General features: G+C 45.5%; 1 protein-coding gene across 1 annotated transcript in view; it reads right to left on the reverse strand.

Moving 5' to 3' along the window:
- OSBPL5 (oxysterol binding protein like 5) overlaps window positions 1-17,615 on the reverse strand; it is a 102,518-nt gene that overhangs the window by 28,586 nt on the left and 56,317 nt on the right. The window contains exons 3-4 of the mRNA XM_030202451.1: window positions 5,823-5,912; window positions 3,257-3,393 (exon numbers count right to left, since the gene is read on the reverse strand). Of these exons, the coding sequence (XP_030058311.1) occupies window positions 3,257-3,393; window positions 5,823-5,912 (227 nt within the window). The remainder of the gene's footprint in view (window positions 1-3,256; window positions 3,394-5,822; window positions 5,913-17,615) is intronic.

Below are 17,615 nucleotides of genomic sequence, written 5' to 3' on the forward strand. Positions count from 1 at the left end.
ACTTAAATGGGTATTGGGGTTTGGAAGCGGACACATCCGATATCTTGCCACTGCAAGGCAACCCATCATTTTCACCTGGGTCAGATAATAAGATATTCCGACGATGGGCATCTATGGGAATCATTAGATTGGAACATGTATTGGGGACAGAAGGGGGCCTACTAAGCCTGGGGGCACTGGGGGTGGGCATTACTGTTAGCTATGAGTTTGCATATCAGCAATTAACTCATTATGTCAGATCATTAAATATGGCACACCTGAATAATGGCCATGGGAGGAAAGTAAGAGAGTTTTACAAAGCGAGCCCAGGAACGCGGTTCTCAATATCGAGCCTGTACAAGCTACTAGGGGAGCTGGGCCCGCAGAAACCTACCGCCATAATCACTGCACGATGGGCACGGGACATGAAGAGACCCAATTTAGCTTTAGATTACAGAAAGTTGGTGTCTCGTATACCTGGGATCTCGGTGAATGCCTGTCTAAGGGAATGTCAGTTTCGTATACTGCACAGGGCTTACATGACTAGACAACAGGTGTTTAGAATGGGAGGGGTGTCGGATCCACTTTGCGCAAAGTGTCAGCAGACGGACGGTACTCTTTATCATTGCCTTTGGGAGTGCCCTGTAACACAAAGGTACTGGAACATGATCATACAGTACTTGGAGGGCTTAATTAAATCACGGATCAATCACACGCCTTTGGGGATTTTATTTGATAAATATGAACTTTTTGGATTCCAACGGGAAGGCCCACGACAGTTGATACGCAAGGCCTGTTTGATGGGGAAAAAAGTGATCATGCATGGGTGGATGAGTGTGGCCCCACCAGATTTCTGGCACTGGAGGAACAGATTCCATGAGCTATTGTTACATGAGCGCAGGGCGCTGGGACCCTCCCAGAGGAAAAGAACACGTTTCCTGGAGACCTGGGGTCCTTATGTTCAGTCCCTATCTCCACGCGCGCGAAGTTTGATATTAAAGGGTTTATAAGGTTTTTTTTTTATTTTTTTATTTTTTATTATTATTATTTTATCATAACAGTGACAAGTAATACCAAAAGAACAAGTTCAGTTTTCTGTTTGGAATGGGAGGTGGACAATGGGTGGGTTAGGGGTGAGAGGAAGGTGGGGAGGGGGGGCATAAAACCAAAAATACTTATTGCTTTGTTAAATTGCATTTGATTGGTGTAAACAAGTATTTCAACCATATTTGTTATACAAGTAAGCTATGAGTTGTTTGCACTGTGTTTTTGAATAAAAACCGTTGAAACATAAAAAACAGTGGTAAGTCAGATCCTTCTGAGTGTTCTAGTAAGCCCAAAATTTCGGATATTGTTTCTCCTGCTTCTGTTTGCTATTTGTTTTTCCAAGTAGAGAAGTTTGTCCATTGTTAAGTGCATGTGTTGTTGTAAATCTGTGGCTGTTTGTTCTGAGTGCTTTTTTATTGCTTCTAATCTCGTTTGAAATTCAGAGACTGACATTAAGGGCTAGATGCAGTAAACCTTAACGACCCTTTAACGAAGAAATTTTCAACCATAGCATGTATTAAAGGCCACTTTCCGACGATGCTAGCAGCTAACGAAAACGAAACGCAAACGAGTAACTACCATTGAAATGTGAACAATTCGGAATGCACTAACCATACCGACGATTGCAACGAATCATTTACCGTGATAAATTTAACGTATGGTCAGACCTGTCGTTAAGGCCTGAGCTGGGTAGCTTACGTCAGAGGAGGGCGGGCCCAGGAAGAACAGAGGGACGTCGGAGAAGGCAGCACTGATCGCCGATCAGCTGTTCTTGCCCGTGCGGCGCCTTCACACAGAGGTGAGAGGTGCTGCGCGGGCCGGTAAAGCGGAGAAGGGGTGGCGACGAGCTCAGGGGGGCGGGGCACGGGTGTGGAGGATGGCGGGAGGCGGAGCTGTGGGAGGAGAAAAACAGAGAGAGGAAGGGAGGGGGACCGGGGCTGCTAAACTTTGGTTTTTTGTTTTTATTTTTTATTTAATACATGCGGAAGCGGGGAACAGCGGTGACCTCGGGGGGGGGGGGGCAAGGGCGTCCATACAGGACGCTACTGACGAGCGCCTTTGCCTCTTTTATTTTCAACGTGGTTTTTTTTTGTTTTGGGTTTTGATGTTTGTGGCATGCGCAGAACAGCCAGCATAACGCTTGGCTGCTCTGCGCATGCTTTAAGGGCAGATTAACGACTGGGATTACACTTCTGTAATGCATTCGACTTTCAAATACCGAACCGAACATGTGGGACTTCTGTTTTTAGTGCATTCTTCATTTTTTCAACTTCGGTAAGGACTTTTACGTTTTTGATTTTTTAACGTATGGTTGATGCATCTGGGCCTAAGTGCCAACAGATCATTTTTCAAGCTGTAAGTTGTTTCAAAGTGCTTTGCAGTGCGATCCCTTAATGCCTTTAATTCTTCTAAAACAGCTTCAGAAGGGTGCACGTTAGACCTGTTCGGCGCCATCTTTTCAGGAGACTGTATATCACATTTCTTCCTTTTTTCGCCCGAGGAAGAAGACATGCTAGTTTCTTGTTTGTGAGATTTGCTTGCAGACATGTTTAGCAGTAAGTCTTTGAGCAGTAGTGTAGAAAATTGTGCCAGAATCACAAGTAAATACTTGATTTTAACAAGGCCTAGGAGGGAGCTCCAAGTCTATAAGTCCATCTAGTCAAAGGTCCTCTAGCGCCCCCCATATGTAGGAGGTACTAAGTAATCCAGTATTAACTCAACTGTTATTCAGTTAGTGTGCATTACTTAGAACACGCTAAGCAGATAATATTTCCTCACCCATGCCATTTCCCAGAAAAATTCCCTACCATGTACTCTAACAGGTATATTATTGTAGAACATCTTAATGCCATCATGTGGTACCCATGTTAGAGCCTGTTAAGGGCTTAATGCCCCAAAGATGGGAAACTGGCAGTGAATTTCCATGCAACCACACAAAGTATCATGGCTCCTTTCTGCAAACAGACATTTTACTAGAAAGTAAAGACTGCTCGTTTCCCTGTCCTCTTTCTACCCGTTTCTGGGTGACCTGAGATAGGTGATCACAGCCTCATTTGGTACTTGTGACCTTCTATTCACAGATTTGCTATTGCATTCTGCACCCCACAGCAGCTGGTCTTCTCTGTTGGTCTCCCGCTTAGCTCCTGAGATCTACTGAGTTCAGGGTCTCCCAGACCATTGTTCCTGGGAGAAGAGAGATCTTTTTTAAAAATAATACATAGTTACTTACCTTTCTGACTCAAACTCTGTTTGCTCTTCAAAGACTACAATATGGCGCTTCAATCTTTGTTTTCGAATGTCACTAGTAGGGTTCCAGAAGATGTTTCGGGTCCCATTTTTCAAGTCATTCAAGTAGACTTCCCCATCCTGTGTGGCAAAATGAAAAGGAGGGGGGGGGGGGGGGACTCATTATCCAAGCAGCAGGATATTTAGTACAAGGCACTATGCAGGACTACAGGCTACTTTTCAAACTGCACCATATTTATTTCAGCCACAGCTGGGCTGTGGGTTAAATAAAGGAAACCAGAAACTGGAAGTCATTTTGAAAAATGACATCTTTGGATTGCCAATAGGACAACTTCATAGTGAACTATTTAAAAATTATTTTTTCCTTTCCTTTAATAAGGGACGTAGAGACATAGTAGATGGGCTATTTCGGGGATTATCATCAACCTGAATGATAGAAAACGGGTACAAGATTTTGTACTGTTGGTACTTTACACCTGAAAAGCTGGCAAAAATTTATAAAGGATCTAATATACAATGTTGAAGACAATGCGGGAAGAGGGGTGATAGTGTTGCCAAAATGTCGTGTTACGGAATCAGGTGTGATCTATATTGTGTGGGTTCTAGAAAAGGGTATAACACTCTCATTGATTTGATTTATTGGCCTAATATACTGCCTAATACAGCCATGAGGTTAAAGCAGTTTACATAAAAATATAAAAAAATACAATAAAAACCAATCACAATAATAATTAAATATATAAACAGCTATGTATAACACTAGTCATAATTACGCCCAATAATACTGCATAAATACCAAAATAAGATTTAGCCTGCAGGCTATCCATAGCTATTTTCAAATAGCCAGTCTTCAGAGTTTTGTAAAACACAGAATAAACTGGTAATTAGCTCAGATGGCAATGAGTTCCAAAGTAAAGACCTGGCGTAGCAAAAAACCCGGGGCCCAAGCACTAACGTGTGCTTACCACATGCTAAAAAGGCACTACCATGGGATACGCTCAGGCCTCTTGCAGTAGTTCTAGGATTGGTGCACAGGGGGTGTGTTTGGAGGTGGAGAGTAGACGTGCCCTGCGCTAATTGGGTAGTGTGGGTATCCTCAGATACTATCACCCCAAAATCCCTCTCCCCCTCAGTACCTATCAGACTCTCACCGCCTAACACATAAGTCTCTCGTGGATTTCTATTCCCTAAGTGCATCACTTTGCATTTCGTCGCATTGGATTTTAATTGCCAAACCTTAGACCATTCTTCTAGCTTCTGTAGGTCCTTTTTCATGTTTTCCACTCCCTCCGGGGTGTCCACTCTGTTACAGATCTTAGTCTCATCCGCAAATAGGCAAACTTTACCTTCGGCAATGTCACTCACAAATATATTGAACAGAATCGGCCCCAACACCGATCTTTGAGGCACTCCACTACTCACCTTTCCCTCCTCCGAGCGAATTCCATTCACCACCACCCTCTGGCGTCTGTCCGTCAACCAGTTCCTAATCCACCACTTCGGGTCCTATCTTCAGCCCATCCAGTTTATTTAAGAGCCTCCTGTGGGGAACCGTGTCAAAAGCTTTGCTGAAATCTAAGTAGATTACGTCCATAGCTCGTCCCTGATTCAATTCTCCTGTCACCCAATCAAAAAATTCAATGAGATTTGTTTGGCACGATTTCCCTTTGGTAAAACCATGTTGTCTCGGATCTTGCAACTTATTGGCTTCCAGGAAATTCACTATCCTTTCCTTCAGCATCGCTTCCATTACTTTTCCAATAACCGAAGTGAGGCTTACCGGCCTGTAGTTTCCAGCTTCTTCCCTATCCCCACTTTTGTGAAGAGGGACCACATCCGCCGTTCTCCAATCCCTCGGAACCTCTCCCGTCTGCAAGGATATATTAAACAAATCTTTAAGATTGACTTGGGAAAAATCTATTGCTATTTCTGGGATAAGCAGCATAAAATGTATTCAACTTTTTCAGGATCTTGCCAGGTATTTGTGACCTGGATTGACCACTGTTGGAAACAGGATGCTGGCCTTGATGGACCTTTGGTCTGTCCCAGTATGGCAATGATTATGTACTTATCAGGCAGTGGCAATTACTACTACTACTACTACTACTACTACTACTTAACATTTCTAGAGCGCTACTAGGGTTACGCAGCGCTGTACAATTTAACAAAGAGAGACAGTCCCTGCTCAAAGAGCTTACAATCTAATAGACAAGTGAACGGTCGGTCCGATAGGGGCAGTCAAATTGGGGCAGTCTGGAGTCACTGAACGGTAAGGGTTAGTTGCCGAATGCAGTATTGAAGAAGTGGGCTTTAAGCAAAGACTTGAAGACGGGCAGGGAGGGGGCTTGGCGTAAGGGTTCAGGAAGGTTCTGCATCAGCCTCAGAAAGATCTATCTTCATTTTTGCAATTTCCCTGCACTAATTCAGAAAGCTACCAGACCACTAGCAGAGGGAGAAATATGATGACACGGCCTGAGTACACCTGCCTCTCTATCTGTCTCTCGCTCCTTGCAGTCACTTTAGAAATGATCAACAATGCTACTTCTTACCCAATGTCCATCCAGGCTTGCTAACACTTCATCTTCAGATTTAATCTTCCCAGAGATCTGATTAATGCTGGCACTGCCACCAAAGAATGGCTGTTCAACAGAGAGAGAGAAAATCAATTTAATAAAATATTGCAAAACCAACATTTCACAATCACATAAATCTGTATACAGCTCCGGTATATTTTGCATGCATCGCGCATGGGCATTGTTTTGCTGTTTTAGCACGTTTTTGAAGGAACTCATGGTTGCTATGTGCTCAAAGATTGTTTCAAATTACACAGAGAGAAACAAACGCCGTACACATCACAGGAAACCGTTAAATAAAAAAAAAAAACAACCTTAAACATCTTCACTAATAGATATAAGAAAAGGGATGCATACCATTTTGTAAGTGGTATGCATCTCTTTTCTTATATCTGTTAATGAAGGTGTTTAAGGTTATTTTTTTGATTTAACAATTTCCTGTGATGTGTTCGAAGAACCATAATTTAAATATCATTGACAGCTTTGAAAGAGATAATGTGATTGTAATTCTAGGATCTTTTGGAGCGATCCTATGCCAAGGTTGTTATTTTATATATGAGATTCCCCAAAGAGTAGGCAGTGGTCTGTTTGTTGATGTTTTTAGCATAGATCTACAGCCGAGAGTTTTAGTTTTCTTGCATCTATCGCTTTGCTTTTTTTTGTGGCGGTTTTAATTTTAAATTTTTCTCTCTCTTGGGCCATAAACGGGAGAAGCATAGTATTAATTTAGAGTTTTTCTTTGGTGATTTATCAAGTTTTGCATTCAGATATTAATGAAATGGTATAAACAGTGTTTGTTTCTGGCATAAAAAAGAGCCTTCTTCAGCAGTGTTTGGATCCAAACATCTGAGAGCGTCTGGCGCAATTAATCACAATGCCGCCATCTTGGAGATAAGGAGAGGCAAGGTTCGGGAGAATCCCTCTACCCCCACTTGGACTCACCTTCTCCAGCAGATGTCTTTGGACCAATTCAGGGTGACACCTGGTCCCAGGCAAGCTTTGACTCCCGCTACCGGTGAAGGCGTGTTGGTGCTGACCAACAAGTGTAGACGGGGTTTCTTTGAGCCCCGTTCAACGTGCGGCTCCTTCCCAACCAGGAAGAGGCAGCGGGGCATTCAGTCCTGCAGCCCAGGCTCCGAGTCGAGACCTGAATGAGCAGGGAGGGAACCCGCCCATGCTGAGGGAGACACTGAGCATTAACAGGCTGGAGGAACGATCTGCAGCGAAAGTACTGCCCTCACAGATAGTGAGTACATTGGAACAGTCTGCTAATGCTTCTCTACCTGTTTTTTCTACAGGGATAATGATAAAACCAGCCGTAGTGACAATTGAGTCACTCTGGGACTTGACATTTAATATGCAGCCTTCTTTGCAAGCACTGATATTAAAAAATTAAAGTGAAATCAAGGCATTATCCGAAGCTGCTATTATCCAGGCACAGGTTTACTGCCCAACAAGTCTCAAAAGTTGGAACAAGAATTCAAAAGTTGGAACTTTTAGGGCAAACCTCAATTAAGGAAAAAAATGTTTACCTTCAGACATTTAGAATATTTAGAAAATCAATCTAGAAGGCTTAATTTGAGGTTGACTAATTTTCCTAGATCATCCTTAATTACACCAATACAAATGGTTAAAAAATATTTGGTGGAAGTATGAGGATTGTCAGAGGACTCATTACGTCCTATAATTCGGGCGCAGTACTTACAAAGTAATGTTAAGAAGTTACCAGGAAATTTACAACCCCAAGGAGGAGAAGTTATGAACCTCACATCTTTTTTGGAATCCTCGTTTCATTTGCCCTGGAGATGTATCGAGATGCAGTAATAAACTTTCCTTTCATCATTTGGACTCTTTATTTTTGGGATCTAAAATTAGAATATATCCGGACTTGTCTAGAGAAACACAGAATAGGCGAAAAGCCGTTTTGGCTTTACGCCCGAGGACTTTGGCGTTAGGTGCAGTGGCGTACCAAGGGGGGGGGGGGGCGGTCCACCCCGGGTGCACGCCGCTGGGGGGGGGGGGTGCCACGCGCCTGTCAGCTCCTCGTTTTCATGCTCCCTTTGCCCCGGAACAGGTTACTTCGTTTTCATGCTCCCTTTGCCCCGGAACAGGTTACTTCCTGTTCCGGGGCAGAGGGAGCATGAAAACGAAGAGCCAGCAGGCACACGGCACCCCCCCCCCCCCAGCGGAGTGCACCTGGGGGATTGGGGGTTCTTTCGCCGGAGGGGGGGGAGGCGCTGCACCCGGGGGGGGGGGCGGGGTGCATCGGCTATCCGCCCCAGGTGTCAGCCCCCCTAGGAACGCCACTGGTTAGGTGCAAATTTTGTACTTAAATTTCCTTGTATATGTCGAGTATTATTTCAATCTAAACAATTTCAATTTTTTGATCCCAAACAATTAGAAGAATTCTTGTTGTCCAAAGAAGAGGTAAATGTAATAGTCTAGTCATAGATGATACATTGTAATGTTAGCATGGCGTAGGCAACCTGGGAAGCATTAATTTTGTTAATATTATTTAATTTACTAGATACAATTTGTATGTATATGTATTTTTCCTTTCTTGGATCCAATTACCTAAAAGTATAGTGGACGATAATTTTTGATTAATTTTAGTTAATATGTTTTGGTTATTTCTTCTATGTTATTTTCCAGATTTCTTGTATTTTCACTCAAAGAGATGTATAATATAAAATTTCATTAAAAAAAAATAGTGTTTGTTTCCTTTAAGTCAGGTTTGGGCATTGAGTAGACTGCATAGATTTAGAGAGTCAATTTATTTCACATTTATTCACAAGGACTGCTGGTCACAAATAGTAACGCTAGTAACATAGTAGATGACAGCAGAAAAAGACCTGCACGGTCCATCCAGTCTGCCCAACAAGATAAACTCATATGTGCTACTTTTTGTGTATACCTTACCTTGATTTGTATCTGTCATTTTCAGGGCACAGACCGTATAAGTCTGCCCAGCACTATCCCTGCCTCCCATCCACCGACTCTGGCACAGACCGTATGTCTGCCCAGCACTATCCCCACCTCCCAACCACCAGCCCCGCCTCCCACCACCGGCTCTGCCACCCAATCTCGGCTAAGCTTCTGAGGATTCATTCCCTCGGAACAGGATTCCTTTATGTTTATCCCATGCATGTTTGAATTCCATTACCGTTTTCCTCTTCACCACCTCCCGTGGGAGAGCACTCCAAGTATCCACCACTCTCTCCGTGAAAAAAATACTTCCTGACATTTTTCCTGAGTCTGCCCCCCTTCAATCTCATATCATGCCCTCTAGTTCTACCGCCTTCCCATCTCCGGAAAAGGTTTGTTTGCGGATTAATACCTTTCAGATATTTGAACGTCTGTATCATATCACCCCTGTTTCTCCTTTCCTCCAGGGTATACATGTTCAGGTCCGCAAGTCTCTTCTCATACGTCTTGTAACGCAAATCCCATACCATTCTCATAGTTTTCCTTTGCACCGCTTCAATTCTTTTTACATCCTTAGCAAGATACGGCCTCCAGAACTGAACACAATACTCCAAGTGGGGGCCTCACCAACGACTTATACAGGGGCATTAAAATCTCTTTTCTTCTGCTGGTCACTCCCCTCTCTATACAGCCTAGCAACCTTCTACTTACGGCCACCGCCTTGTCACACTGGTTCGTCGCCTTCAGATCCTCAGATACTATCACCCCAAGAACCCTCTCCCCGTCGGTACCTATCAGACTCTCACCACCTAACACATACGTCTCTCGTGGATTTCTACTCCCTAAGTGCATCACTTTGCATTTCCTCACATTGAATTTTAATTGCCAAACCTTAGACCATTCTTCTAGCTTCCGCAGATCCTTTTTCATGTTTTCCACTCCCTCCCGGGTGTCCACTCTGTTACAAATCTTAGTATCATCTGCAAAAAGGCAAACTTTACCTTCTAACCCTTCAGCAATGTCACTCACAAATTAAGTATCACATAATGACTAGATCAACTGATTTTGTCTTTCTCACTTACTTACTCTCCGATTTTCACTTATGTGTTTAAGTTTATGTGTTGTAGTCTTGCAGATTCTGCTTGTGTGAAATGTGTATATTTGTATCATTTTTAACAGACCCCTGATGCAGGTGCCTATGCCGAAACACAGCCTGTGTTAGATCATGGAGTAAAGAGTTGTTTGCTATCCCAAATTCGAATGCCCCTGTTGCTTCTTTTGCTACTTTATCTTTTGTACTTTGGGATAAATTAGGTTATTAAATTTGCAAATGACATAAATCTTTTCAAAGTTGTCAAAACGCTTACAGATTGTGAAATATTGCAGGAAGACCTTAGGAAACCGGAAGACTGGCATCCAAATGGCAGATTAAATTTAATGTGGACAATTGCAAAGTGATGCACATTGGGAAGAATAATTCAAATCATAGTTACCTGATGCTAGGGTCCACCTTAGGAGTCAGCACTCAGGAAAAAGATCTAGGTATCATTTTGAATAATATGTTGAAATCATCTGCCCGGTGTGCAGTGGCGGCCACAAAAGCAAAGAGGATGCTGAGAATTGTTAGGAAAGGGATGCAACGTAAGACCAAGATTATTATAATAACTCTGTTTGCAACCTCACCTTGAGTATTGCATTCAATTCTGATCGCCATATATCAAAAAAGATATAGCAGAATTAGAAAAGGTTTAAAGAGCAAAAAAAATGATAAAGGGGATGGAACTCCTCCAGGTTAAAGAGATTAGGGCTCTTAAGCTTGGAAAAGGGATGGCTGAGTGGGGATATGATTGAGGTCTATAAAGTCCTGAGTGGTGTAGAACGGGTAAAAGCGAATTGATTTTTCACTCTTTCAAAAAGTACAAAGACCAGGGGACATTCAATTAAATTATACAGAAATACTTTTGAAACAAATAGGAGAAAATATTTTTTTCACTCAAAGAATAGTTAAGCTCTGGAACTCGCTGCTGGAGGATGTGGTAACAGCTGCTAGTGTATCTGGATTAAAAAAAAAGGGTTGGACAGGTTCCTGGAAGAAAAGTCTATAATCTGTTATTGAGATGAATATGGGGGGAAGCCAGTGCTTGGCTCGGGACTGGTAGCATGGAATGTTGCTACTATTTGGGTTTCTGGCCACTGGATTAGCCACTGTTGGAAACAGGATGCTGGGCTAGATGGACCATTGGTCTGACCCAGTATGGCTATTCTTATGTTCTTACTTTGGATTCCCTCTCTTTCACTGGCTATTCCCTCTGCAAAATGATGTGGATATTCCACAGAGCCTCACGTGGTCTGAATATCAGCCCCTTGGTTTTGCCAGTTGCCCTTTAGAGAATTATCCTCTGTGAGCCTTTGTTTATGTCTACCTGAAATTTCTCTAGTTCTTTCTTCCTCTCATCCAACTCATCCACTACAGCAACAATCCTCTAACTTGGTTTCTTAAAGATGTAATGGTGATCTTGAGCCAGTCAGCAGTTATTGTTGCTACACAGTGCCTGAGATTCCCTCCTACAGGCTCTGACTGCTGTCTTAATCCAAGGCATAGGAATCATGCTGAGAATCAAGTCTCTGTACTGCTGCTAGGATATTGGGTTGATCCAATTTACATTTAATCTGAACAAAAGTAAAATATACAGAGTTTTTATAATATAAAATTGAATATATATATAATATATATATATATATATATATATATACTTCCCCTTTTTGTTGACTTGCTGTAGTCATATATTAAATTGCAGTTCAAAACCTGCTGGATTCCAGTTTTGTTCCTAAGCAATTCCTTCTATGAATTAAGTATTGCCTGAATGCCAGTACACCAGCCATCCTTCTCTGGAGCATACTTTTCATGTCATTTATGTACTAACCTTTAATTATACCTTCTGTACAGCAGATGGCAATATAGAACACTACAAAAAAAATCCCACTACTATGCATCAAGTTAGTTTTCAAGTGAATATATTTGCACAGACCTAGATCACCCAATCAGATTATCATGAAAAAAAGTACTTGGAAGAACTGAAAATTTGTCTGATGTCTATTGGTCTTGGAACTGGCCTGTTGATATTTTGTTCCCACCTGCCCCTCTACAGTAGGTCTTTAAGAATGTACCTGGGCTGGTTTAAATCTTGCTGTTCAAATCATAATTGAGTTAGCCATGAAACACAGGACTCTTAAGAAGTAGTTTAACCTACCCGTGGGCTGTTTCAAGTTGAATGCAAACAATGCTGTAAGATATGGTCCTTTGTGTTCCAACATTACTTGTGTTCAGCAATTATCCTGCAGGCAAGGTGCCGAAACACAGACCGTGTCGGGATTTCTTCAATAAATGTCTTCCTAAGATATCTAAGGAGTCCTGTGGCCAACTCCATTGTTGTGATTTGTGCATCGTTCTATGGTGTTTGGATCCCTCTTGTGCTTGTTCTTAAACCTTGGTCTGCTTTGCTTGTTTCTTTTTAGGATTAAGCAAATTACAACTGAAATAAATAGCATGAAACCATTTCCCAAGACTGCCTTATCTGCTCTGCCATATTTTCACATGGTGTGTTACAGATGTTTAAGTGATGTCCGCAATGGGTGATGAATATTGATGTCTTATTAGACTTCTATAACTTATTTGCACAAGTGCTGCCTAATTTCAGGTGATCTGTTATAGAATGATGGATGGGAAATAGTGGGTAATTTAATAAAAGAACACACAGGCTGTGAAGGCATGTAGGCACATAGGGGGTCTTTTACAAAAGGCGCGCTAATTAGCACTAAATGTTAGCAATGCCCATAGAAACATATGAGCAACTCTAATGTTTAATGCGTGCTTATTTTGAGCAAGTGCTAAAAACGGTAGCGCGCCTTTGTAAAAGAACCCCATAGTTTGCACCATGTTTTTTTTTTATTAAGGCAGCATAAGTATGCAGAGGGAAACTCTATAACAGAGTGCCCACTATGGGCTGGATTCAGTAAATGGCACCAAAAAATAGGTGCTGGAAAAAATCTGGGATGAACACACTTTATAGAATAGCACCTATTAGGGATTCCTATGCCCAACTTTGGGTGTGAGGTCTTACACCAGGTTTCTGTTATATATAGTGGCATGCAATTTGGGAATTCACCCCCCAAATTTTGTAACACTGTGCACATCTTTTGAGAATGCCCCTGACCGGAGGAAGTGACATCACCGAGCAGTATGGCTGCTTAAGCAGCGAGCTCTAGCGCACCCACAGTGATATCAGGGGATAACCCTGTGCCCAGCAATATTTTCGGCTTGTGTTGTATGGCGGAGTGCAGGTCGGTGGCTGCGGCCCTCTTTGCTGATGAGTTCCCGACCGGATTCCATGGATCTTTCCCAGTATGTGTCACGTTTACATAGCTGGACACTGGGTTTGTGAGCCCTTGGGCCACTGCCGAGGAGCGGCAGTGGCAGGCAAAACCACCCCACGCTAGAGACAGGGCAGATCTCTGACAAACAGGCTTCACCTGCACCTGGCCACTTTCCACCAAGAGTTGAGCTCCAGGCTTCAGGTGGCCGGCAGGACTTACTGGACAGGGCAGGACTGGAGAACAGCTAGGCAGCACAAGGACAGCAAGGCAGGGAAAGGATAGGCTGAAGGACAGGACTGAAAGCTGTGAGCAGCCACTGAAACAGGGAACAAACACAGCTAGACAGGAGACTGAACTGAAAGCTGCAAGCAGCCACTGAAGCAGGGAACAAACACAGATAAACCCAGAACTAGACAAAGACATACAAACAAGACACAAGACTGGGAAACAAGCAATACAGTAAACAAGCAATACCCTAAACTAAACAGAGACTAACTAGAACAGGCAAGACTTCAGGCAAGAACTAGAGCAAGGAAACAACTCAGGCTGAAGTGCAAAAGCACCAACATACCTGGGCCTTAGATGCAATGCAAAGGCAAAGCAGCAAGGTTTCAGAATGGCTAATAAGCACAGCAGCACCTGGAGCTCACCTGCAACTATCACCAGGAAACTACAGGTGCTGTGTAGGTTCAATCCAAGCAAGCAAGTCTGGCAGCCCGGAAGATCCGGACCGGAATGAAATCTGGAACGGGTGACGGTCCACAGCAGCCACTGGTTCTGGCCACCAGAGGGCGAGGTGAGAACAGACGTAACAGTATCTACCCCTCAAGGCCCCCCTGACTTCCACGGGGAATTCAGGTCTCCATGGGTAACAATGGTGAAATCTACGGAGGAGTCGCAAAACATGACCAGGGGTAGCTTGGCTGGAGCTTCAACAAGGCTCAAGGCTGGAACCCGGACTGGCATCAGGACTGGACTTCGCCTCTTGGCTGGAGCTGGAACTCGGCTCGGACTCCGCATCTCGGCTGGAGCTAGAACTTGGCTCAGACTCTGCATCTCGGCTGGAGCGGGAACTCGACTTGGACTCAGCAGCTTGGCTGGAACCGTAGCTCGGCATGGACTCAGCAGCTTGTCTGGAACAGGAACTCAGCGTGGACTCCACAACTTGGCTGGAACTGGAACTCAGCGTGGACTCCGCAGCTTGGCTGGAACCGTAGCTCAACAAGGACTCAGCAGCTTGGCTGGAACTGTGAACAAGAGCTGAACCGGGACCCGGACTGGAATCAGGAACTGAACCGAGACTGGCCTTCAGAAGGCTCCACTGAAACTGCATATAAGCCTTGTACTCGGGACTTCCACAGCTCCTTCTTTCGGCATCAGCTTCTGGAGTATCCCGCAGGGCTGGATCCGAGAGATGTTTGTAGCGGTAGTATGCCAACATGATAGAAGAATCAATCGCTGAAACTGGGTTTGCAGAAAACCCAAACCCTCAGGCCCGCTTTCTCTCAGCTGCAGCTTCAGGAGTATTCCTCAAGGCTGGATCAAGAAAAAGTTTATCACGGTAATCTCGGAGCGTCATCAGTTCATCAAGAGCAGAAACTGGGTCCACGCCGAAATCCAACCTGGGACTAGAGACTGGACCTGGGCTTAGACCTGGATTACCAACAAAGGAAAAAGTCTTAGGCTGGAAACCCAGCTGGAAGGGTGATCTTGCCAAGCTCATGGCCTTTGCATTCGGTCATGTTTACAAAGCTGGACACTGGGTTTGTGAGCCCTTGGGCCACTGCCGAGGAGCGGCAGTGGCAGGCAAAACCACCCCATGCTAGAGACAGGGCAGATCTCTGACAAACAGTTAGGCTTCACCTGCACCTGGCCACTTTCCACCAAGAGTTGAGCTCCAGGCTTCAGGTGGCCGGCAGGACTTACTGGACAGGGCAGGTCTGGCTAACAGCTAGGCAGCACAGGGACAGCAAGGCAGGGAATGGATAGGCTAAAGGACAGGACTGAAAGCTGTGAGCAGCCACTGAAACAGGGAACAAACACAGCTAGACAGGAGACTGAACTGAAAGCTGCAAGCAGCCACTGAAGCAGGGAACAAACACAGATAAACCCAGAACTAGACAAAGACATACAAACAAGACACAAGACTGGGAAACAAGCAATACACTAAACAAGCAATACCTTAAACAGAGCCTAACTAAACAGAGACTAACAGGCAAGAACTAGAGCAAGGAAACAACTCTGTGTCTTGTCTTTTTGTTGGTGAGCCCTTGGGTCCCACAAGGCCCAGGAGGACCTCAGAGGATAGCCGTGCAACCCCAAATCTTCACCCGCGGCGGCCGCCGTTCACCAAGGGTTGAGCCCCCAGCTGCAGGCGGCCAGCAGGACTGCTGGAACCGCGGGGTTGACGGGCTGACCTGGCTGGCAATCAACAACACAGTCTTTGGATAGCGGCTAGCAGAGGCGGCTAGCCATCCGTAGTCAGTATCAGCACTGTCTCTGGACAGCGGCTAGCAAGGGCGGCTAGCAGTCCGTAGTCAGTAACAGCACAGTCTCTGGATAGCGGCTAGCAAGGGCGGCTAGCAATCCGTAGTCAGTATCAGCACAGTCTCTGGACAGCGGCTAGCAAGGGCGGCTAGCAGTCCGTAGTCAGTAACAGCACAGTCTCTGGATAGCGGCTAGCAAAGGCGGCTAGCAATCTGTAGTCAGTATCAGCACGGTCTCTGGATAGCGGCTAGCAATCCGTAGTCAGTATCAGCACAGTCTCTGGACATCGGCTAGCAAGGGCGGCTAGCAAAGGTACAGCACGAAACCTCCGTGCCTGCTTCGGAAAAAGAACCGGAAGCAAAGAGGTTCCTTGGTTCCTGGTTTTAAATATCGCGCCTTCCCGCCCCCGGGAAGGGAATCACCAATCCGGCCCTGGGGAGTCGGCAGAGCCCCTGGATTGGCTCTGCCCGAAGTCCAGGCGGAGTCATCGCCCGGATTCGCCAATCCGGTGCGAGATAGGCGGAGCTCCAGAGCCCCCCGGCTCTGGTGCGAGGGAGACTTCGGCTCCGGCGCCGCCATGTTGGCCGGCGCGAACCTCCTCCCCATTGCCCCTTCCCAAGAGGCCGGGGTTCGTCTCTGGTGGCCGCCGATCCCGGCCCAACCCGCCAGTTCCGCGGCAATGTCGGCTCCTCCGTGGGCCCTCTCCGGCCGTCCTCCGGTGCCGCGGAGGCCGCGGGCTCCCACTCCCCACAGTGGGAGAGCAGGTAAGGCCGCGGGACGCGACACTCAGGCTAAAGTGCAAAAGCACCAACATACCATGGCCTTAGATGCAATGCAAAGGCAAAGCAGCAAGGTTTCAGAATGGCTAATAAGCCCAGCAGCACCTGGAGCTCAGCTTCAACCATCACCAGGAAACTACGGGTGCTGTGTAGGTTCAATCCAAGCAAGCAAGTAAGTCTGGCAGCCCGGAAGATCCAGACCGGACTAGGCTGAAATCTGGAACGGGTGATGGTCCACAGCAGCCACTGGTTCTGGCCACCAGAGGGCGAGGTGAGCACAGACGTAACAGTATGCTTTTGTAGGCAGGATGGCTATGAAGTGCGTGGCAGGCCAGGAGCAGGAGGCCCCGCGCGAGTTGGCACCATCTTGGGGATCTTCCCCTGGAGATTTATTTGTATCAGATGGACAGTTCGGAACCGAGATGGTAGTTTTTCCTGAACTGAAGGACTGGCTACAGGAGATTCGGTCTGATCTTAAGGCTGTTCGTTCTGACCGGGCCACTCTGGGAGCGGACCTGCGTGGTGAGATATGCGATCTGGGAATAGGTTGGAGGAGGTGGAGAATCGTAGCGAGGAGCAATCAGAGGCGATGGGCTCAACGGACCGGCAGATTGTGGATATCCGTCTTGGGCAACAGCAACTTGCAGACAAACTAGAAAACCTGGAAAACTTTAGTCAATGGTGGAACCTGTGTTTTCAGGGTCTCCCGGAAACTCCAGCATGCCAGGATTGTGACTCGGTAATTCAACATCTGGTTAGCTTGCTGCTTTCAGAAACTGGGTCACAAGTTGATCCTAATACTATCTTGCTGGAGAGATCTCACTGGGCTTTGGGCCCCACGTGGAACAATATCTCTAAAGATGTTCCAGCTATACTTGTGAGCCTTTTATAGGGTGCGGGGTCTCACAGTTTAATAGTTACCTGTTTTTTTCAGCTTATTGCTTACTGTATGATGTTACTTGTTGTTCTTATGAACTATGCTGTGGGTAAAGGCCTGGGGCGCATTTCCTCTACTTGACACCTCTCCTCATGCAGGTGAGGCGTCCTAGCTATGTGTGGGGAGTGTGGTAGGGTGGGGGGGATGGTTTTGGGGAGGAAGTTGGGAACAGATGTCAGATGGGACTGATGAGGGGCTTTCGAAGTATGGGTGTATACAGTGGGGGGGGGGAAGCTAGGTGTGTATGTTGGGTGGAAGGTGGGTTTT

Source organism: Microcaecilia unicolor, chromosome 4, assembly GCF_901765095.1.
Source record: "Microcaecilia unicolor chromosome 4, aMicUni1.1, whole genome shotgun sequence".
Taxonomy (NCBI): domain Eukaryota; kingdom Metazoa; phylum Chordata; class Amphibia; order Gymnophiona; family Siphonopidae; genus Microcaecilia; species Microcaecilia unicolor.